Here is a 20831-nt window from a genome sequence, read left to right as displayed (position 1 = left end):
GGGCACCCTGGGCGGGGGGGGTGCCTAACCAAGGGGTGGGCTTCCCCCAAAGACCAGCCTGGCCTCCATTCCCACCCCGGCCTCAACTGGGGCCCCAGCGATGTTTTCTTGTTGTACAAGAACCAGGTCCAAGTGTTGCTTCCTCTTCCCTCCGGAAGCCAAACTGCTCCTTTATTTTTTAGAGCTGCTGATTGTGAATCTCAGAGTCTTAAGAGAGAAGCCAAATATATTCCTCTTGTAAATGAAGAAATAAAGATATTTAAGTCACGCCCCGGTGGCTCCCGCAGGAAACCAGCCTCAGGGGTACGAGGCATGGACACACTTGTACCCCACCCGCCAGACACCAGAGCCCTGGGCCTGGCCACACCGCTCGGGGAGCCAAGGTCCCAAGCGTGCTCTGTGCCTGAGAGCAGCGGCAGGGCCCAGCCCAGGGCTGGGGGCTCTGAGGCCAGGCCCACTGGCGTGGGACCTCCTGGCAGGCTGGCGGCAGACCTACCACCCCCGGCGCGGAAGGCAGAACCTCACACAGTGGCTTGTGTATTAAAATCGCGGTGAACAAACAGGCGTCTCTGGGGCGGATGGGGACACTCACAGCTTTTTCGCCTTCCTCAGCTGCCCCTTCTTCTTGGCCCCGCTCTGGAGGAGGCTGGGGCTCCTGCTGGCCAAAGACAATCTGGCCTTTCTCCGAGGCAGTGCGGACTGCGGCGACTTGCCTGAAACCCCCTTTTGGGGCAGATTCTTCTGACGCTTTTTGGCAGCAGGCTCCTTGGGGGACTCGGGAGACACGGGGGTGGCTCTGCTCACCTGGGACAGCTTCCGATTTTTCTTCTGCAGCTTTGGGGTCTTGGCGGGGCTGCTGGGGCTCGTGGCAGGGGTGTCTGGGGTCGGGCTCGTGGCAGGGGGGTCTGGGGTCGGACTCTTGGAGGCAGGCATCCCATGCACCTGGGACTGGGCTGGGGCCTTGCGCTTCCTCTTCCTCTTGCCAGTGCTGGGGGGCTGGTCCCCACCGGCGGCTGCAGGCTTGGCTGCCTCCTCCTGCGTGGCGCCCTCGGACTTGCGTTTCTTACGCTTCTTGGTCTCTGGCAAGAACCCCTTTTTCTTCCGCTTCATGCTAATGGGGCTCGGCGTGGCCTTAGGGACTTCCTTGGCATCCTTCTTCTCTGACTTGGGACGCCTGGGAGGAAGTGAGCAAAGGAAAGAAGTATGTGGTGAGGGCAGGGTTGACCTCCGCGTCCGTGGTCCCCAAGCTGCCCAAAGCTCCCACACTGCGGTGCACACATCAGGACGTCTGCAATGTGAGGGTCTTCCCAGCCCCTCCCAAGGTGGGGGCCCCCTCTCCCGGAACATACTGGACTCCGAGGAACTTCAGGGCCTGCCAATAGAGATCATAGAGGCGGCTGGACCCGGCCGAGTGCGCCCCCTGCTGTAGCCCCTGCTGCAGCCTCGGCTGTCGGCTCTGCAGCACGCCCAGGACAGCGGTCAGGTCCATGGTCAGCTTCTGCGGAGGGGCAGGAAGGCTGTGGCTGCAATGCTCACACGAGGCACGGCCTCTCCCTGGCTTCTGGTCCCCGTCCTCCCACCCTTGCCTGGTAAGAGCCTCTCTGTGAGGCCAGCCCCCTTCTGGACCCTCAGCCAATCCTTCTGCCTGTACATCCCTAGTCTCTCTGGCCTTGCAAGGAAAAAAGAGCCCCAGGTGCCATGTTCTGTTCTCTTCCCACAGCCCGAAGGCCCGCCCACCTCCGGGGTGCCCCATGCAGTGACCTCAGGGTTGCCAATGCCTTTCCTCCTATCTGCCCCTCCCCGTCACGTACTGAATGGGTTGTTTTTGAAACCCACTGGCTTCCAGAACATCCCTCTCTCTCCTGGCTTTTTACTACCCCTCTGAGCGTGGCTTCTCAGGTCCGCCTGCCGCTCTGCAAGGCCCTGGCCCTGTCTGCTCCCTGCAGCACCCTCTTGGAAGCTTGTCTCGCACTTGGGCTTTGATCAGTGTCTACGCTAAGGACCCCCAAACCTCTCCCTCTGGGACAGGCTGGAGGAACCAGAGCCTTGCCCACAGCGGCCCCTTGAGCGTCTCACGCTCTCCACCCCTGGCCCGCCTCCGAAGGCCCGGAAACCTGGGCTCCGTGCTCACAGCCGCGTCCTCCCGTGGTCGCCAGCCCTCCCAGCCCCTTCTCGGCTTTCTTACTGGAGCATAGCGACAGCCCCCAGCTCACCCCACCCCGGCCAGGCACTGGCTATGGCACCCTCGCCCCTCACACGAAGCCCCGATTCCTGACCCTGGCGTCCAGAACCTTCCCCACCTGGCTCCCCACCTGCCCCCTCACCTCTGTTCAGACTGCCGGCCCTGCCTGCATGGCGCCCTCCCTGCCGAGCCCAGGCTCACCTCGTGATGGATGTTCCTGAAGAGAACGTTGAGCAGCTCCAAGGAGAACAGCTCCTTCTGGCGCCCTGACTTGGTCTCGGCCTCACCCAGCGTCCGCAGGGTCTAAGGAGAAGGCAGCCAGGCTGAGCCCCTCGAGCGAGCTGCCCAAAGCCTTTCTGTTGCCCACACGAAGAGATTAGGGCGCCGAGGAGAGAAATGTCTCCCTGGGGGTACCCCCAACCCGCCCCCAGGCGCAGGGTCCAGCAACCCTTGCCCCTTGGTTCCCAGAGAACCACTGCCAGCGGGTGGGGGAGCAGAACCCCGTGGCTGTTACCTCAGTGACCTTCGCCAGAATCTGGTCCAGCAGCTGCTCCCACTCGGGGTCCTTAAAGCACAGCCTCAGCTCCCGCGTGGGCAGGGTCTTCTGGAGCAGCAGGCAGGCCTGGGCCTGGGGTGGGGTGGGGGGAATGGGGTCACCAGGAGCCTCGGCACGCTGGGCCAGGGCTGAGGGAACCGCGGGGGGCACCCCATGAGCTCCAGGAGCCTGTTGGGCACTGGAATAGGCCGCGCAGGAGGCGCTGTTGCCACAGAAGCTCTGGGCTCAGCCCTCACCTGTTCCTGCCCCTTCTTCTTAGGCAGGTGGGAGAACCAAGGCCTGGGGGGCAGCCAGGGCTATCAGCCAGCTGGACAGGGTTCCTGGCCCTCCACTCACTCAGTGCGTCTTCCTCCTGTGTCTCCAGCCCCCTCGTCCCACCCCCATCCCCAGGCCCACACCCATCAGCCCGGGGCTTCCTCTCCGCAGGTCAGAGCATGGTCTTGGAGGAGCTCGTGGGCTCGGGCCACACAGGAAGGGCCCCCCCACCCCCAGCTGCTCTGGGCCTACAGTAGGGGCAGGGCTGGCCAGGTTGGAGCGGCAGGGCCCACCCTCTGGCCCGCCCAGGGCAGCATTCCTGGGCCTCACAAATAGCCAGCTAGCCAGGAGTGGAGCGGGGAATTCAGACAGGCCCTCAGCTGGGATCTGGGAAGCCCCTTACCTGATGGCGGGGCCGCGTGTGGCTTGCCACGTGCTCGACCACGACGGGGAGCAGGCCCTTACAGAGCATCTGCGGAGGGAGGGACAGGCTGTGAGGTGGGCTGTGAGGACTGGGCCGAGCAGGGGCCCAAGGGGGCGGCCTGCCACTACAACTCACCGGGTGCCGGGAGAAGAGACTGAGGAACATGGGAGCTGTAAGCGGGCTGCTGCGCTTGGTCAGGAAGGAGCTCAGTGCCGATGAGTAGATCGGGGTCACGAGGCTCAAATCCAAGCAGCTGGCAGCCTGCACCACGTGAGAGAGAGCTGGTGTGATGCCAGGGAGGGGGCCCTGGCATGGGAGCAGAGCCTGGGCTGCCTTCAGAAGGCTGAAAGCTGGGTCCCGGGGAAGGCACAGCCTCAACTTCCCATCTGTGAAATGGGCAGATGGTCCCGCTGCCTCCTGGGACTGGCTCCCACCGGCTTGGACTTTCCAGGCTGAGCCTTCCCAGGCCAGCGCCTGCTCACCTCTGGGCCCTGGGGCTGGGTGCCGGCGTCAGTGCCGGCTTTCTCCTTCTTCTGGGCCTTGCAGGTGGACTTGCCCACAGTGTTGCCCTTCAGGACCCGGAGCAGGTAGAGGGAGGCGTTGAAGTAGTAGAGGGAGACGGAGGAATCAGCCTGGCGACCGGCCTGCTGCACCAGCCGCTCCAGCTGGGCGTACAGAGTCTCCACGCGGTCGCCCACGTTGCGGCAGTAATGCCGGGAGCGGCACAGGTGGTGCCTGGGTGGGGAGAGCCGGGGGTGGCCAGAGCTGGTCACGATGTTACCCTCCCCCACCCCGACTCCGACCCACGGCAGGGCCAAACCCCAGGGTAGGGACGCCAGGTCCCATCTCACAGGCAGGAAACAAACACCTAAAGAAAGGGGTCTGACCAAGGGTACAGGGGCAGGCCCGGGGCCACGTGCAGATGGGCTCTGAGGAGAAGCCGGAGGGAAACCAGCTCCCTGGGTGAGGCTCCACCACGGGCCAACACCCCGATCTGGCCACAGCCCCATCTACACCCGTCCCCCGGGGGATGGTGGCTTCCAGGCTCCTTTTAAGACAAAACCCAGGACCTATGTGCTCAGGACCCTGCGGGCCTGGGTGGAGTGGGAGGGAGAACTAGCTGAGAAAGTGGGACCTGGGCCTGCAGCGGGCGTGGGCCGGGGCTGCGCTGTCCACTGCCCCTCCCCACCTGATCTGCGCTGCACGCTCGGCACCTCAGGTCCTTAGGCCTCTGTCTCCACCACCTCCTCTGCTCTCTACCTGCCACGCTGCACCGGCTCTCTTGCTGGGCTCCCTGCTCTAGCGCCACCCACTCGCCCGCCTCCTGGCTGCAAATGCTTCCAAGGCCTCCCAATTCTGCGAGGGCCGGGCCTCTCGAGTCTGGCTGCACCTGACCAGCTCCCGTGTGGACACACCTTTCTGCCGCGCCTGTGGCCTCTGGGCCTGAGGAGCCCCGCAGCTCCCTGCACTGCCTCAACTTCTCCCAGGCAGCCTTCCCTGGCACCTCCAGCCTGGGCTAGGTACCCCTGCTGTCTCCCATCCAGCCCCTGCCACAGGCCCAGAATGTCGCCGCTGGACGCCCTGTCGGGTTTCCCAGCCTCGGTGACCCCGAGGGCAGGGATGGGACTGGGGGCCCCATGCTAAGGGCTGCAGAACACACGGGCGGGGCAGAGCTGCGTGAGACTTCCTAAATGATGCGGGTCCTCGGGGATCCTGGCTCCTACCCTTTCTACCCAGGGAACCCCAAAGGCCCAGCTCCCCGGGGGCCCGCCCGCGCTCACGTGAAGATGCGGGCCGTCTTGTGCAGCAGGTCCTGCTCCTGCTTCGTGCTGCTGGTGCGCATGCTGCGCCGGATGATGTGTAGCAGCGGCTCGAGCAGCTCCAGGACCAGGGGGTTCTCGGGCTGCTTGGTCACCAGCACCTCGATCAGGTCCAGGACCTGCAGCCGGGAAGGGTGGGCTCAGCCAGGTGTGGGGACGGGAGCAGAGGGAGACTGGACGGAGGGTGGGGCTGGGGCCGCCTAGCGGGCTCACCCTGATCTGGAAGTCCCGCCGGAGTGCCTTCTCCTTCTGGAGCTTGTTCTTCTCGTCCCTCCGGGCCTGGATGCGCAGCTTCTGCTCGGCAAAGAGGCTGGCCAAGCTCTTGTCCAGGGCCATCATGGCCTCATCCCCCAGCTCGTCGTCGTCCTCGCCGTCGGCTCCGCCCTGAGGAACAGATGCCCCGTGAGCGGCCCGGCCTCGTGCAGGAGACGCCCACGGACGCAGGGCCCCCAGCCCGGCTCCTGCTCACCAGTGTCTTCCCTGCCTGCAGCACCGCCATCAGCTGCTCCCGGAAGCCCTGGTCCACGTCCCCGTCCCGCTCCTCCTCGTCGCTCTCCTCGTCACTGCTCTCCTCCTCGCTCTCCGAGTCTTTGTTGCCCGTGTCCTCACCCTCGTCCGAGCTCTTGTCCTGTGGGTGGGCCGCGTGTCACGCCTCTCCACCACTCACCGCGTGTCCGCCCACCCCCTGCCCCTTGCTGGCAAGTACCTCCACATCCCCCAGCAACTGCTGCTCGGAGGCGTCTGTGACCACCACGTTGTCGTCCTCCTCCTGGCTCTCCTCGGGGTTTAGCACCTGCCGGGATTCCCAGATGGCTGACGCATCTGTTGCCCCGGCCCCTTCACCCGCCTCAGACCCCTGGGCCCTCTCAACTGCCTTCCCTGACCACGGCCGTCCGGTCTCGGCCAAAGGTCCCCATTTCAGGGAGGAAGATGGAGCCCAGGAGAGAAAGCCACTCCCCTCCAGTGCCTCCTTGATAAACACGATCAGCCCTTGGCAAACCCAGGGTCAGGGGGCACAGCGGGAGACCCTGAAAGAGGCCCCCGACCACACGGCAGGTTACAGTCAGGACGAGGTGGCACTGAAGCAGCCCTAGTGCAGCCCGGTGCTTGGAGCCCCATCCCAGGACCCATGTCCCCAAAGGCCCCAGCTTACATCCAGGATGAGTTGCAGGGCACGTGGAGTCAGGTGGGAGCAGATGTGGCCGAACACACTTCGGGCCACCTGGCGCATCAGGTGGCTGGGCTGGGCCAAGAGGGCCAGCAGGATCTCCACCAGCACCTCCACCCACGGCGGCTCCTGCGGGTCTGCAAGCAGGGAAAGGGCTGAGTCTGGGCAGGGCGCCAGCACCCCATGCCGGGTCCCTATTGCCTGCTCCCTCAACCCCCCCGGGACGATGACCCACTGTTGGCCTTGGAACGGGTCCGACGGGGCTTCTCCCCCAGGCTCTTTTTGATGCAGGTCTGGATGTCGCCCAGGAGGTCACAGCTCTCTGTGGGGGACTGTGCAGGACAGGACAGAAATCAGGAGCCAGGCCCCATTCCTAGCCTTTGCTGAGCCAGAAGAAGGGGTGGCCAAGTGGGAGGAGCTGGCATCTGAGGCCTAGAAGACTCCAGACTGCCCTGGCCAGTCACCATCACAATCTGGAGCACAGGACCCCAGCCAGACCCCAGGGGCAGCCCGAGAGCCGATGACCTTTTACACGTAACACGCAGGCACAGGGTCTGAGAGCCCTCAGAGACCGTGAAGCCCAACCTGCCCACCGATGCCACAGCAGTGGAGATCCTGACAAGGCTGGACTGGTCAGGCTTACAGGGCGCCAGCAGGTCCCAGCCTCCTGATTTGCAATTCTAGATTTCTCCTCCCACACCAGGCTCGACATTGCTACAGAGAAAGACCTGAAAATCATTGATCTTAACAAATTTAAACCCATCTTGCTGGGGGAATAAGCTCAGACTCCAGCCACCGACCGGTTGAGTTGAAAATAACCTGTGTGACTGTCGGTACCAAAAAGGCAGACTTTCCTCCATAATGCAGCAGGGCAGCGTCAGTGTTTGGGGCAGGGGTGGTGGAGCGAAGGCCAGAACAGGGTCCAAGCCCTGGCCACCTGTGCCTCCAGCTTCCAGGCTGTGGCTGGGTACCTTTTACCCAAGTCAAGCTCGGAGGTCCCAGCGTCTGGGTAGGCTCCTCAGAGGCCCAGTGCCAAGCACTGGAAGGCGCATCGAGACCGATCGTTACCCACATGGCTCGTCTACGAGCTGGGCTGAGTGCCCAAGACCTGGAAGCAAAAACCTCAGCCAAGAGGCCAGGAGGGAGTCCCGTCTCCTCAGACTACTCAAGACCTGAAGCAGCCCACAAGAGCCAGCCCACACAACGCAAGAGGAAAACCTTCAGGGAAACCAGGGTTCAGGGCCGGGAAGAAACCACGAGGGTCAAAAGAACTGCCAGCACGAAACTCCAAACGTGGTCAAAATTTCTTGGTGGAAAGAATAGAAAAAGAGACAAAGCTGGTTCCAGAGGACCCGTCATGAGAAAGGGTATGAGTGACAACGTGAGGAATGCAGTGACAGGGCACGGAACACCACGTGGGGAGCACCAGACAAAACCACGCTACCCTCAACCCACTCCTTATGGAGTCTGGATGTGTGAGAGTTAGACAGAAAAATCAGGACCCCACTTCCAATTGACCACTGACAGACAGAAGAACTGCCCCCATCAGTGACCGGTATGCCCAGAGCCAGACCCCCTCTTCTCCTTTACATCCATCACCTCTGGTAAGGCAGTTTTGGGAGGTCCTGTGGGATAGTGGAGTCAGATCCCTGTTTGAATCCCAGCCAACAGCTGTATGGCCTAAGGTAAGTTACTTTACCTCTCTGTTACCCCACCTGCCAAAAAGACGTGCCTGCCTCAAAACCGTGGGGATTACAAACAAAGGACACTGCATGGAAAGCTCAGGGTGTAGCTGGTGCCCAGTAAGTGGATGGAGTGATTTTTTCCTTGGGCTGTAATTCCAGCCAGGAGCAGTCAGCCTAGGAAACCTGCCAACTTCAACACTCCAGAGCCTCTCCTGGCCACCGCGGACCCCAGGTCTGTAACCCCTTCCCTTCCAGGCTGCCATACCTTGAAGAGGTGTATGCCCACCAGGAGTAGCAGGTGCTGGAAGGCAGTGGCCTTGGCCTCTGAGGACTGGGCCTCCAGTTCTTTCAGAGTCTTCAGCGTCCTGGGTGAGACAGGCACGCCCTCAGGCACTGTGGCCAACGTCAGTACCCCAGAGTGTCCCACCCATGCTGTGGCAACTGCGCCCTCTCACCGGTCCCAGGCCTGGCGCTGCTGCGTGGTGAAGGCCACCAGGGAAACCACGTTGCGGCTGTGGCTCAACAGCAGGTCTGCAAACTGCACCAGGTGGTAGGTCCAGGGCTGCCCATCCTGTGTCTGCCCCGGCGCCTGCCGGAACTGTGTGCTGAGAGTCTGCAGCAGGCTGGTAGTGGCAGGGTCAGGGTCACAGGCTGGGCTGGTGAACAAGGCCACACCCCACCCCATCCCCACACTGTGACCCACTGGAACTCACTAGGCCACAGCCTCGAACTGGAAGGAGCAGCGCCCCGAGGCCACCTTCCTACCCACTGCCCACCCTCAAACCTCTCCCAGGCTGCCCAGCGCCCACCTGAAGAAGGCAGTGCCCACCACCTCCCGGGTCCGGCTGTCCAGGGGGTGAGAGAAGTGCTGCTCGGTCTCAGGGATCTGGGACGTGGGCTTCTTTGTCTCGAAGAATGAGTGGAAAAAACAAAACCTGGGGAGGGAGGGAGGGAGGGAGGGAGAATAACCCGTGTTACCCTCAGTCAGTGACACCATTCTGACCAGCCCATCCTCGGGCCCTCACCGAGGGCCTGGTGCCAGGTGCTGACGATGAAAAAGCAGACATTTCTCAGGTCTGGATCCCCAGCAGAACAGAGCCCAGCCCAAACTGGGGAGAAGACCAGCATCCCTCCCTCAGAACCAAGATGTGAGGCTGTGTGGCCTCAGCCAGGGCACCACTGCTTCTGCCTCTCTTAGGGCTGCAGGGAGGGCGGGAGGGGCGCCTGGCAGATGCAGAGGCAAGCCCCCCTAAAACTGCCGACGCGCAAAGGCATCTGGGGAGGGTGGAGCCAGCCCAAGCCTCTGAGGACCCCCCATCCGAGGGTTCCCCCAAGGAATTCCCCTAAATCTCCTCCTGCCTAAGGGGCAGGGACGACTTGACCCCCAGGCTCCTGGCTCCAGGGGGACCCAAACTAGGACCAGACAAGAGGCCGCTGCACCCGTGGGGAGTTCGGATTCAAGCACATCTCATGACGGTACCTGGCCACCTCCTCAATCAAGGCCTCCTCCTTCTCCGCGTGCAAGTTGTCCACAACGCTGACCAGGCGGAAGATGATCCACTTCCTCAGCCGGAACACGGCTCGCTCAGGCCTGTGGGCAGGAGGCAAGTCCGGAAGCCGTTTAGAGATGGCGAAAACAGTGCCCCCTTGCCCCGTCTTGGAGACAGAAAAACCAATCAAGATCCCCCAATGCTCTTATCACCAGCACGGGGCCACGTGTGAGAAAACCAAGGCCTTTAAGAGCAAAGGCTCGGGGGCTTCCCTAGTAGTGCAGTGGTTAAGAACCCGCCTGCCAATGCAGGGGACATGGGTTCGATCCCTGGTCTGGGAAGATCCCACATGCTGCAAAGCAACCAAGCCCGTGCGCCACAACTACTGAGCCTGCACTCTAGAGCCCACAAGCGACAACTACTGAGCCTACGTGCCACAACTACTGAAGCCCACGCGCCTAGAGCCCGTGCTCCACAACAAGAGAAGCCACGGCAATGAGAAGCCTGCACACATCAACGAAAAGTAGCCTTCGCTCGCCGCAACTAGAGAAAGCCCATGCGCAGCAACGAAGACCCAACACAGCCAAAAATAAGTAAATTAAAAAAAAAAAAAGAGCGAAGGCTTGGATCTTCCCCACCTCTCCCGGCTTGGGGAACCAGGGTACCATGCAAGGGAGGGCCCAGGCCTTTGGGGGCAGCAGGCCCCCCCCACCAGGCCCACTCACCCGTGGAACAAAGCGTCCTGAGCTTTCTTCTGGTTGTTAGTGCTGAAGTCCACCAAGGAGTCCAGGTTGGGCTGGAGAAACATGTCCCGCAGCCAGGCCACGTAGCCCTTGAGGGCGGGGGCGCTCAGGAACTGCGTGACCCGCCAGAAGGTAGGCACGACGGGGAGGCCCTGGTTAGTGACGGACGTGAAGCCCACCACCAGGGCCAACTGCCGCTCGGGGTCATCTTGGCAGCCTTTCAGGAAGGCCCCCACGTAGTCGTTCATCTCTGGAGCAAACTTGAACTGGCTCGGGAGCTGCGAGAGTTGGGCACAGCACTGGGGTCACCAGCCAGGAGGGATCCAACAGCGCCCCAGCTTCTTCCACAACAGGCTATACTGAGGCCCAGGAAGCACCCTCCCTTGTACCAGCTGGGTCGCCCAGGCGCCCCAGAGTTTAATCTCTGTAACAACCCTTTGCCCTGGGCCCCTCTAACTGTTCTGCAGATGAAGAAAACGAGGCACAAGAAAGCTTGCAAGTAACTTCTGAGGGTCACAGGGCTCCAAGTGGTGCAGCTGGGATCCGGCTCCAGTCAGTCTGGCCCCCCAGCCCATGCTCTTAACCCCTGCTCTGTATTTTCTGAGCCTGTCCTTCACCCAGAAGAGGGGAACAGCAGCTCTCCAAAGCTGGCTGTAAAGATGAAATAAGCTACTAACAAACCCAGCAGCACTTCCTGTGAACAGGAAGGTCCTGCTCCTCTCATCTCGCGGGCAAGCAGGAGCAGCACAGAGAAAGGAAGCAAGCTGAGCAAGGTCACACAGCCAGCTGCGGTGGAGTCAGGACGGGAACCTGGCAGACCCAGGTCCGGGATTCCGTGCTCTTAAGCACCAGTTGATTCTCCTGTGGAGCACTTAGCTTAGTGTGGGGTGCACAGACTGCTCAAGACAGCATCGGGGGGGGAAAAAAAACAGCATCAGGCATGATGGCTGTTCTCGCTGTAACACTAGCTGGGGGTGGAGGGAGGTCTGGACAGACTGCTGGCAGGGTATATAGATATAGAGGCGGGGGGAGCGGTGTGTAGATATAGAGGCGGGGGGTAGCGGTGTGTAGATATAGAGGCGGGGGAGCGGTGTGTAGATAGAGGCAGGGGGTGTGGGGGGGTCGGCCCTCACGTAGCTCACTTTACGCAGAGAGAAGGGACACCCGGGTCCCAGGTCCTCCCAATAGCAGCTGTGCTTGCCCATCCCAGGCAGGACCACTGACACGGAGAGCAGGAGAGCAACCCTCTCTTCCAGAAGCCAGCTGACCCGAGGAGGCCCCCCCCACCCCGCCCACTTCTTGGCAGGAAGCAGCCCAGTCACCTGGCCCTTACTCGCAGGGCTGGGCCACAGGGGGCCGCACCCACCTTAGCAGTGACCATGTGCTCCCCGTAATGGCGGATCAGGTCCCCCTGCATCACCAGCTGCAGCTGCTCCTTGGACAGCAGGGGCAGGGCCGCGCCCAGCAGGCGGAAACACAGGTAGCTAAGGGGGCACAGGACAGAGCCTGGTCAGAGCCCTTGGACCCCTGGCCCATCCCTTGCTTAACAGACCAGGGAGAAGGGATGGAGAGAGGTCAAGCACTCACGCACCTGGCCGGCCAGAACTGCTTCTTCAGGAGCCCTTGTTCCACAACTTCCTTCCAGAATCGTGGGAAGCTGTCCTCCTGGAGCGCCAGGCGGAGCAGGTCCAAAGCCACGGCAGGCAGCTTGCGTTCCTTCTTCACAGAGGTGGCCGCCATCTTCATCACAGTCACCAGCCTGCAGAGGAAGGCGGAGGGGACTCAGGGGGCACTCCCTAAACAGATAGGGCCAGGGGCCTGGGGCCACATGGACACCCGACCCCAGGCCATGGCGCAAACCCGTGGATGGAGAGGCAGCCCCGAGGCCCAGAGAGCCCATCTCCCCGCCTCCCTCACACCTGGGGATGCTCTCATCTGAGAACAGGTTGACCGGTCCCATCAGCTTCTCCAGCTTCTTGGGCACCTTCTGCTGGGCCAAGAGGAAGAGCTCCAGGTGCTCAGGGGAACCAAGTACTGAATTCAAGTCGGGCTTCAGGACTTTCGGCAGGACCTCCTGCAACATGGCCTCTGGGATCTGGCGCGGGGACACGGGTTGAGGGAGGGGGCCCCCCTCACGGCACCCTTTGTCTCTCCCCGTCGGGTGAGTTCCTTTGGGCCCTGTTCCACCTGCCAGGCTCCCGTGAGGCCCCTGTCACAGTGCCAGCCCAAGGAGGGACAGCCACAACCCACCTTGCCAGGCATCAGAATCAGAGGGTATTCCTTAGAAAGCTCAAATTCCCAAGTCCCTGAAGCTGGGTTTTAAACAAGCACTCCACTGATGCTAATTGGCCCTAGACCACCCTTTTAATTATTCCTCTCTTGGGTTTTGCAGAACTAGCCCATTTCTTATACGAGGTGCCCCACGTGAAGGTCCTTCTGGCTCTGTGGCCACGGCTGTGCAGAAAGCCTCGGCCTGGGATGTACCGGTTCCTGCCTTTTCCTCAGCAGCAAAGGATTCTAGGTACGAGCCCACCTCCATTCCCCACACAGGGCAGTGGGGGCCCCCGAGGAGCCAGCTCTGCCCAAAACAATGGTAGACATGTTGAACCCACCGGGCACATGCCAGGCACTGTTCTACAACGGCACTATCCAATATGGCAGCCATTGGCCACATGTGGACACCAAGCACTTAGAATGTACTAATCTGAATGGAAATATGCTGTAAGTGTACAATACACTGGATTTTGGACACTTAAAAGAATGTAAACTACCTCTACAGCTTTTTTGTACTGATTGCACATTAATACTTTAGACACAGTAACATGTTTTATTTAGTCTAATAAACCATACCTATTTCTTTCTCACTTTTTAAATGTAGTTACTACAAAATGTCAAGGGCCACGCACATTTCCGCAGGACAGTACTGCGTTTCTATGCGTAAACACACGTCTTCTCCATATTCCTCTACAACAGGCAGCGTTACCCCAGGCCCCGTACCTGCGAGAGGATGTCCACCAAGGCCTTCTGGGGCTGTTCCTGCAAGTGGTTGTAGTGCTGGCCCAGGACTTGCAGCAGCTTCACCGACTGCATCAGTGCCTCTGAGTCCTGGTACCCCCAGAGGCAGAGAGGGTGTGAGCAGGGCATGCCCTTTCCCCCCCACCACTCCAAGCCAGTCCACATACCCCAAAACCCCCAAAGCTCTTACCTTCACCAGCCTGCCTGACTGAAAGAGGGCTAGCACCCCAAACAGGTTTCCAAAGAGAGCAGGTCTCACCATCTCCTAGAAAAGGATTCCAGGCACTGGTGAGAAGGACCCAAGCGTTCCCCAACCCCGGGGCTGCTGACCTCCCGGGAGCCACTAACTCTCACCTTCTTAACCTTCTGCAGGTCGTATTTCTCTTGTATCTGCTGCAGGATGCTGCACAAGGGGATGTCTTCAAAAGCCTGTAACAGCTGCCAGGAGGAAAGGAGGGGTTCCGGGGGAGTGGCCCAGCCACATCCCAAAGGCCTCCATCTCCTCCCACTTCTCCCTTCAACTTCTGCCCAGAGGCCTTGGACCCCCGCTCCCACCCCAAGGATGCCTCCGAAACTGCCTACCCGCCTCTGAGCAGTACTGATGATAGAACACAGCTGTGAATGGACCTGAATCTTGCCTCCCTACCTCATGCCCAGCTGGGGTTCCGAAAGTACCTCCTTGGGCCGCTAGATTGCTCAACTGCGATTCCCAAACCCTCTGTCCCCACAGCCTGCTCTGAGCTCCCCCCAGGCAGATCCTCAAGGACCAGGTCTCTACAGCCCTTCCATTTGTTCAGACTCCTTAGAGATAGCCTATAATTAGTTGAGTGCCCCCTGGGAGAAGAGGGTCCCGAACCCTGCAGAGGTAAGAGAACCCACCCCAAAGCTTACTACCCCCAGTAAATGTACCTCAGAGGCTGGTCAACCCATGTACCCAAAAGCGAACTCAACCTTCCACTGCACCTGCCTGGGCTTCTCTGCACACAGGCCGTGCTCATGCAGTTTTCTCCGCGTCCACGTGGGGACACCTCCCCCATCAACTCGAATGCCACCCCACCAACTTCTCGGCTGCCACTTCTCCTGCAGCTGGGACATCTACCCTTCTCACTCCCCCACCGTTTTGACCAGCAAGGCTGGACCCCTTCCAGGAGCCGCCACCTCACCTGCGCCAGGGCCAGACTGTAGCAGGGCCGGGCTGTTTCTCGTCCGACCCCGAGCCCAGTGATTAGGCGCTTCAGGGCGTACTTCAGCTCAGATGATCCCTGAGGAACCAAGCACATCCCCAGGTGGGCCAGTGAAAAGAACCGCCCGGCACCCAATCATCCCCGCTCCTCGGCGCGCGCTCACCTGGGCCTCCACGTTCGCGACCACATGACCTCGGGCCCAACTCCTGGGGCCCGCCGCTACATCTTTGCCGGGATCTATACAGCTCCCTGCCCCAGGTCCCGCCACCATACCTCTGGCCTTGCGCGCAGATACTCCAGCAGCTTCTCCGTGGCCTCAAGCCGCGTCTCCTGCTGCGGCTTCGCAATGTCCCAGAAGAAATCCAAAAACTCGCGGCTGTGCTTGAGCAGGCCATGACGGTCGGCAGGCCGGGCGCCACTCTTCGGGGCCTCTCCCGGAGCCGGAGGCTCAGCGACGTCCATACTCTCCGTCTCCGCCATGCTTGTCGAACACGTGGGCTCTGAAGACTGCCTCTTCCAGGTCGGGTCGCGGCGCATGCGCACTGAATTGGGTCGGCTGGGGGCGGGGCGGCCTGGCTCTTCTGTTCTCACGGAGATCAGGAGTTTGGATTTTATTCTGATTGTGATGGGGAATCACCCGAGGGTTTTACGCAGGGACAAAGCTTGATCCTACTTACACTTTTAAACAGATTATCCTGCTGTGTGGAGGATGGATTGTAGGAGAGCAGAGTAGAAGCAGGAAGACGAGGTGGATCGGACCAAGGTAATGTGAGAAAATTCCAGCCAATTTGGAGCTGGTAGTGGGTGATGGAAAAGAGAGGGATGTTAGGTTTGGGGCTAACATCAGCGGGTAGACTGTGGTATCATTTGAGCTGTGGGAAGAATTCTCTTCGTTGTGGGGAGCAGTGAGGGGGAGGTGGTGGGATTGAGTTCTTTATTTTTTTTTTATTTTTTTTTTTTTTGCTGTACGCGGGCCTCTCACTGCTGTGGCCTCTCCCGTTGCGGAGCACAGGCTCCGGACACACAGGCTCCGCGGCCATGGCTCGACATACAGGCTCCGCGGCCATGGCTCGCGGGCCCAGCCGCTCCGCGGCATGTGGGATCTTCCGGGATCGGGGCACGAACCCGTGTCCCCTGCATCGGCAGGCGGACTCTCAACCACTGCGCCACCAGGGAAGCCCGGATTGAGTTCTTTAAATCAGAGATACCTCTTTACAGTGCGGCTGAGGAGTGCGACTGGCCACCCCTGTTTCTTGGCTTGAGAACCTGTCTCTGAAGGATTGTCGTTCAGAGACCCTGGCGCTCTGGGAAGCGGGGAGGTGAGGGCCAGCCCTGGCCTTGAAATTCCACACACGCGGCTCCAGCCCCTTTTGTATCCCCTGAGACACCCAACTACTCATCCTCTCAACCCCTTCCTTGCTCTGCTGTTTCAGAAAGTGAGAATAAGTGGTTTACCTTGATACGTGTGGTGCCCCAGGAGTCAGAAGGTGAGCAGAAAAACACCAGCCCGGCTCTGTGTCCCTGGGTAGGGGTCTCCTGTGTTGCCCATGGGCGAAGCCCAGACACCAGGTGCCTAAAAGGCTGATACAAAAGTAACCAAGAAGTAGGAATGGCACATGGCGTCCAGGAGGCTTGATCTTTGTTTCCAGCCCAGATGAGGGAGATCAGCGGAGCGTGGCCTGAAGGGGAGCACAGAGATGCCAGCAGTGCGCCAGGACCTGCCTGCCCTGCCTGCCCTGCCCAGAGCTTAGGGAGGGGCGTGGCTTTTTTCCACCTGTCCTTCCCAGAGCTGGATCTGAACTCAGGGCTGTCCCCAGGCCCTGGTGTTCTTTCCTCATTGTCCTCAGGTTCCTTAGCTGAAAAAACTCAAGTCCAGGCGACTGATCAGGCCAGAAGTTGAGGGCCTAAGCCAGCAGTGGGCACATGATTGATGCACACTCTTCATGTACTCTATTGCTGCTGGGCCTGCTCTGCCCTGGCCTCCAGGCTTGAGACCCCTACTCCCACCCACCCTGCCAGGCACCGCCCCACCTTAAAACCCCTGAAAGGAGCAGCAGCCACTGGGGACACTGGAGACATGGGCGTGCTCTGCATGGGCTGTCACCTGAAGCAGGGTCCCTCGGCCACAAGCTCCGGGGCTCTCTGTTGGTCCTTGCTGGGCCTGGGTTTGGGGCCCAGCCAAGTGGCTGAGCAGTGTGTGAGTCACGACTCTGGCAGCTGCAGGGGTCCCTGAAGGCACGAGCCCCAACACGCCGGCCTCTGTGTCATCTGAGCTGTCAAGAAGGATGAGGGGACAGGCCCAGGCACTGTTTGCAGACTCGGCCACCAGGTTGCTGAGTAGAACCCCGACGCTTGGGGACAGGCGTCCAGAGCCGAAGGAACTGTTGAGCGAGGAGGTGAGAAGGAGCACAGAGCCGCTGCTGTCCACGGTGGCCAGGACACTGCTCCCGGGGCTGACAGCAGCTTGTAAGGGTGCTGGGCAGGGGGCAGGGCTGCACCCCCCGGACTGTAGAGCTGCCTCCAGCACTTCCAGGAGTTCTGGGCCAGCTGAGGGGCTGGGGGTGGTGAACAGGATGCCCTGGGGCACAGGCAGCTGCAGTGCTGGCTCCAAGGTGGGTATGGTCCTAGCTGAGGGGCCCTCCAGCCCCAGGTCTCCGGCCAGCAGACTCAGTAGAGCATCCCCAGTAAGGTCTGGGGCGGGGGCAAGTGCAGCCCGGTGGAGCACAGCTACCAGTTTGGGGTTGGTGGCTCGGGCCCCAGGGCCCAGGGGAGTCCCATCAGTGTGGCAAAGTAGGGGACAGAGGCCCTTTGTGCCCTGGGCTGCCAGAGCCCTGGCTAGGGATGTGTCTACCAGAAAGCCCTCTTGAGCCAGCATAGTGGGGCCTACCAGCAGGTGTGGCCAGGGCAGGCGGCCAAAACATGTGTAGCAAATGCAGGGCAGGCAGAGCCGAGGGTAGCCCCAGGCTGGGGGCCAGGGTCTGGACTGGGCCTGACATCAGGGCGGTAGAGTTGCCTGAGGAGCTACTATGGAAGAGGCCCCAGAACATGGCACCTGGGAGGAGACAAAGGGGTCACACAGGGGTCCGGGGCACTGACTGGTGTCAGGGGCACTCAGTAGTCCCAGGTGAAGGGTCACTGACTTAGCCTGGGGTTAGTGGTTACTGACTAGGCCTGGAGACAGGCATCAATAACCAGGCCTGAGGTCAAGATCATACTGATCTGGGATCAAGGGTCGCAGCCTAGAGTTGGGGCTACTGCCCAAGTCCTACGTCCTACTCACCAGCCAGCCTTGAAGGCTAAGGGCCACTGACTGCCTGAGTTCCAAGTTACTGACCATGCCCAGGGTTGGGGTCGCTGGCTGGGGTTGTGGGTCACTGACCTAGCCCTGGGGCATGAGGATGCACCGCCAGACACAAAGCTGCTCCAACTCCAGCATCCACGACGTTGCCCCCGGCAAACAGCTCTCGACCCAGGTGGGAGCACGTGGTTGCAAGAAAGGGACTGTCTTGGGACTGGGACCTGTGACCCCGGCCCCTTCCCTCCCCCGAGCTGCTCCTAGCACTGACCTGTAGGGCTGATGATGCCGCCACGGTGGTACACGCCAGGCCTGTGGGAGTGCCCACTGGCTGGAGGGGCCCCAGAGCCCAAGGTTCCTAGAGAGGCACCGCTGCTGTGGAGTTGCCTCACGGCCAAGGAGAAGCCAACGGCCAGCAGCAGCAGGGCAGCCACCAGTTGGGCCCAGGCCCCAGGCAGACTGCCAGCCTTGTTCCTGCAGAGAGGGATGTCCTGAGCCAGGACCAGGCAGGCATACGCCCAAGAACCCAGCAAACAATTCCCAAAAGGTTTGGTCTTGCTTGCAGGAGGAGTATAAGTTTGCTGAGGAGAAAGGGCCTCCTGGCAGAAGACACAGCATGTCTGGAGACACAGAAATGGGAAAGAGCTTGGGGGAAACTGAGTCTCTGGAGAGGAGGTTGGAGAGGTAGGTCCAGCCAGTCTGGAGGGACGCCTGAAGGGGGCTTGGCAAGCTTAAGGAGCAGGGCCTGGCCAGGTGTAGCCAGGACCAACCTACCCAGCAGGTGCCTCGTGCACCAGGGGGTGGGAGCTGGGAGCCTTTGGCAGAGCAGCCGGCAGGGCCGACTTGATATCAATGTTCCTTCAGACGCACAGACCTTGGATTGACTGGCACAGGCCAGGCCTGGGGCTGCAGCCGGGGGTCCCCCCACTCAACCAGAATTTTCCTAGAGCTGGCCAAGCAGGGGGTTGTCTGGTGTTCCTTAGGGGCTCCAGAGGGAGGGACTTGCCAGCCTCAGGCCTGAGTTGCTGGGTGCCCAGACCCCTCCCTGACTCACCCAGAGGAGTCCTGGGTCCCCGAGAGATCTGGAATGAGCTGCTCTGATATCTCCCTCTCTTCCTCCTCAGATTCCAAGCTTGGTTCCCAGACCAGCAGCTTCTGGTAGAGCACAGGCCCTGCTGTGGGTTCCATGGCCCACAGTGCCTGCCCGCCTTCCAGGCTGAGTCTTGGGAGGCCCTGCCCGAGCCTGAGCCGGTGGGTAGGAGGTGGAGGCACCCTTGGGGAAGGGTGGTATGGAATCTAGAACAGGTCTGGGCAGGGCACGGGGCCAGGGAGGCTGTGAGTGAGCCTGTCCCACTAGGGCACAGGGCCCGAGGGGCTCTTGTGGCAGGGGACCCCGTCAGGGGAAGGAGAAGCCCAGTCCTAGGGCCACAGCCCCTGAGACCCAGGGCACCCGCAGGCCCCTCCCTTTACGGGATACAGCCTTTGGATCTGGTCCTGTTAAGGCTCTAATCTAGGGACGGGAAGCTTGAGTGAGAACTGCAGTACATTGGCTTGGATCAGGGCTCAGCATGTAACTAGTTTCTAGTATGGGGGTTTCTGGTCTCTAGCTTGGGTCAAGGCTCAGCCTGAGGCCACCCAGGGGTCTGGGTTTCCCTATCTGGGGAGCAACTTGCGTGGTGAAGGTACCTACCTCCCTGGGCACGTCATGCGGCCCTTATCCAGCAGGTGGCGCCATAGGGCTCTTGGGGAGCTGCAGCCTGGAAACCAGGTGTTTCCATATTCCTTCACTCTGGGTTTCACGTCAAGCAGTTCTGTGGGAAAATCATAGAACTCCAAAGAGTGCTGCAGTCTCATCTGTTCTCCAGCCATCTCCCTGCTGACCACGCTCTGCTATGAGCGCCTCAAACCCTCCACTGTGCTCTCAGCAGACCATCTGTCCTCCCACTTCACATAACAAATCAAAGCCAACACAAAGAGCCCTCTATATCCACCCCCAACTACAAACCCACCTTCCACCCCACTCCAATGGAAAAGCCTATTCCCTGCCTCTGGTTCTGGCCCCGACCTCTCCCACTTACCTCCTGCTTCCCCAGGGACCTCACTCATTGACCCCTTCTCTCCTGTAGCTTCACATCTTCTCTGCTGGTTCCTTCTCAACAACATTTAAAAGTGTTGAGTCTCCAGGGCTTCCCTGGTGGCACAGTGGTTGAGAGTCCGCCTGCCGATGCAGGGGACACGGGTTCGTGCCCCGGTCCGGGAGGATCCCACATGCCGCGGAGTGGCTGGGCCCGTGAGCCATGGCTGCTGAGCCTGCGCATCCGGAGCCTGTGCTCCGCAACGGGAGAGGCCACAACAGCGAGAGGCCTGCGTACAGCAAAAAAAAAAAAAAAAAAAGTGTCAAGTCTCCAGAAATTCCTCTCCTTGGTATGTACCCAACAGACATGTACTAGAATGTTCATAGCTGCACTAGTTGGAACAGCCCCACATTGGAAAGCTTACACCCCCATTATCAGTAGCATGATTGTAGTCACACAGTGCAATACTCTGCAGTGGTGAGAATGAGGGGTCTACAATTGTATGCAATGATACAGATGGATCTTACAAAGACACGACGACTGAAAGAAGCCAGGGACGAAAGAGCACATCCCATTTGCTTCCATCTGTATCAAGTACACGAACAGGTGAGACTAGTTTCTGCCATTACAGGTCGGGAGGAGGCAGAGAGGGCTTCTGGGATGCTTGGTGATTGTTGTTTCTCAATCTGAGGTTGATTGCGTGGGTTCCTGATTGTGAAAGTGCATCCAGCTGTACATTTGTGACACGGGCACTTTTCTGGAGGTATATTGCATTTCAATAAAAAGTTGTTTTTTTTTTTTCTTTTTGCGGTATGCGGGCCTCTCACTGTTGTGGCCTCTCCCGTTGCAGAGCACAGGCTCCGGACGCGCAGGCCCAGCGGCCATGGCTCACGGGCCCAGCCGCTCCGCGGCATATGGGATCCTCCCAGACCGGGGCAC

At 60.5% G+C, this 20831-nt stretch overlaps 2 protein-coding genes and 1 long non-coding RNA gene across 3 annotated transcripts; 1 reads left to right on the top strand and 2 right to left on the bottom strand.

Moving 5' to 3' along the window:
• Positions 1-147: 147 nt before the first annotated feature.
• On the bottom strand, positions 148-15021 carry MYBBP1A (MYB binding protein 1a). Its single transcript, XM_060080568.1, has 26 exons — positions 14796-15021; positions 14502-14600; positions 13693-13776; positions 13529-13603; positions 13321-13428; positions 12243-12418; positions 11915-12082; positions 11690-11807; positions 10306-10601; positions 9571-9681; positions 8900-9025; positions 8546-8713; positions 8356-8455; positions 6641-6737; positions 6391-6542; positions 5944-6030; positions 5707-5865; positions 5451-5621; positions 5199-5356; positions 3900-4152; positions 3553-3678; positions 3397-3465; positions 2697-2810; positions 2384-2485; positions 1350-1498; positions 148-1174 (listed from the first exon to the last, which is right to left on the bottom strand). The coding sequence occupies exons 1-26, from the start codon at positions 15000-15002 to the stop codon at positions 589-591; spliced, it is 4059 nt and encodes a 1352-aa protein (XP_059936551.1). The 5' UTR covers positions 15003-15021; the 3' UTR covers positions 148-588.
• Positions 15022-15095: 74 nt separating this feature from the next.
• On the top strand, positions 15096-20831 carry LOC132478722 (uncharacterized). The gene is made up of 3 exons (XR_009530408.1): positions 15096-15285; positions 20409-20498; positions 20743-20831. It is a non-coding gene; the product is annotated as an uncharacterized LOC132478722 (long non-coding RNA).
• Positions 16555-19005, bottom strand: GGT6 (gamma-glutamyltransferase 6). The gene is given in 5 exon segments (XM_060082081.1): positions 16555-17440; positions 17442-17574; positions 17902-18027; positions 18089-18291; positions 18872-19005. Coding segments are annotated over 5 exon segments (1482 nt in total).

The sequence above is a fragment of the Mesoplodon densirostris genome, chromosome 18, assembly GCF_025265405.1.
Source record: "Mesoplodon densirostris isolate mMesDen1 chromosome 18, mMesDen1 primary haplotype, whole genome shotgun sequence".
NCBI lineage: Eukaryota > Metazoa > Chordata > Mammalia > Artiodactyla > Ziphiidae > Mesoplodon > Mesoplodon densirostris.
Note: the sequence above shows the minus strand (reverse complement) of the source record. Positions and strands in the feature narration are given on the sequence as shown.

Bases quoted from the DNA above. Each gene is read 5' to 3' on its own strand.
- MYBBP1A (XM_060080568.1), bottom strand. From the start codon at position 15,002: ATGGCGGAGACGGAGAGTATGGACGTCGCTGAGCCTCCGGCTCCGGGA. The intron at 3,679-3,899 runs GTGAGCAGGCGC...CACGTGGTGCAG, and splicing joins CCCAGCCCCAGGGCCCAGAG to GCTGCCAGCTGCTTGGATTT. The intron at 2,486-2,696 runs GTAACAGCCACG...CCTTCTCCTTAG, and splicing joins TTCTGGCGAAGGTCACTGAG to ACCCTGCGGACGCTGGGTGA.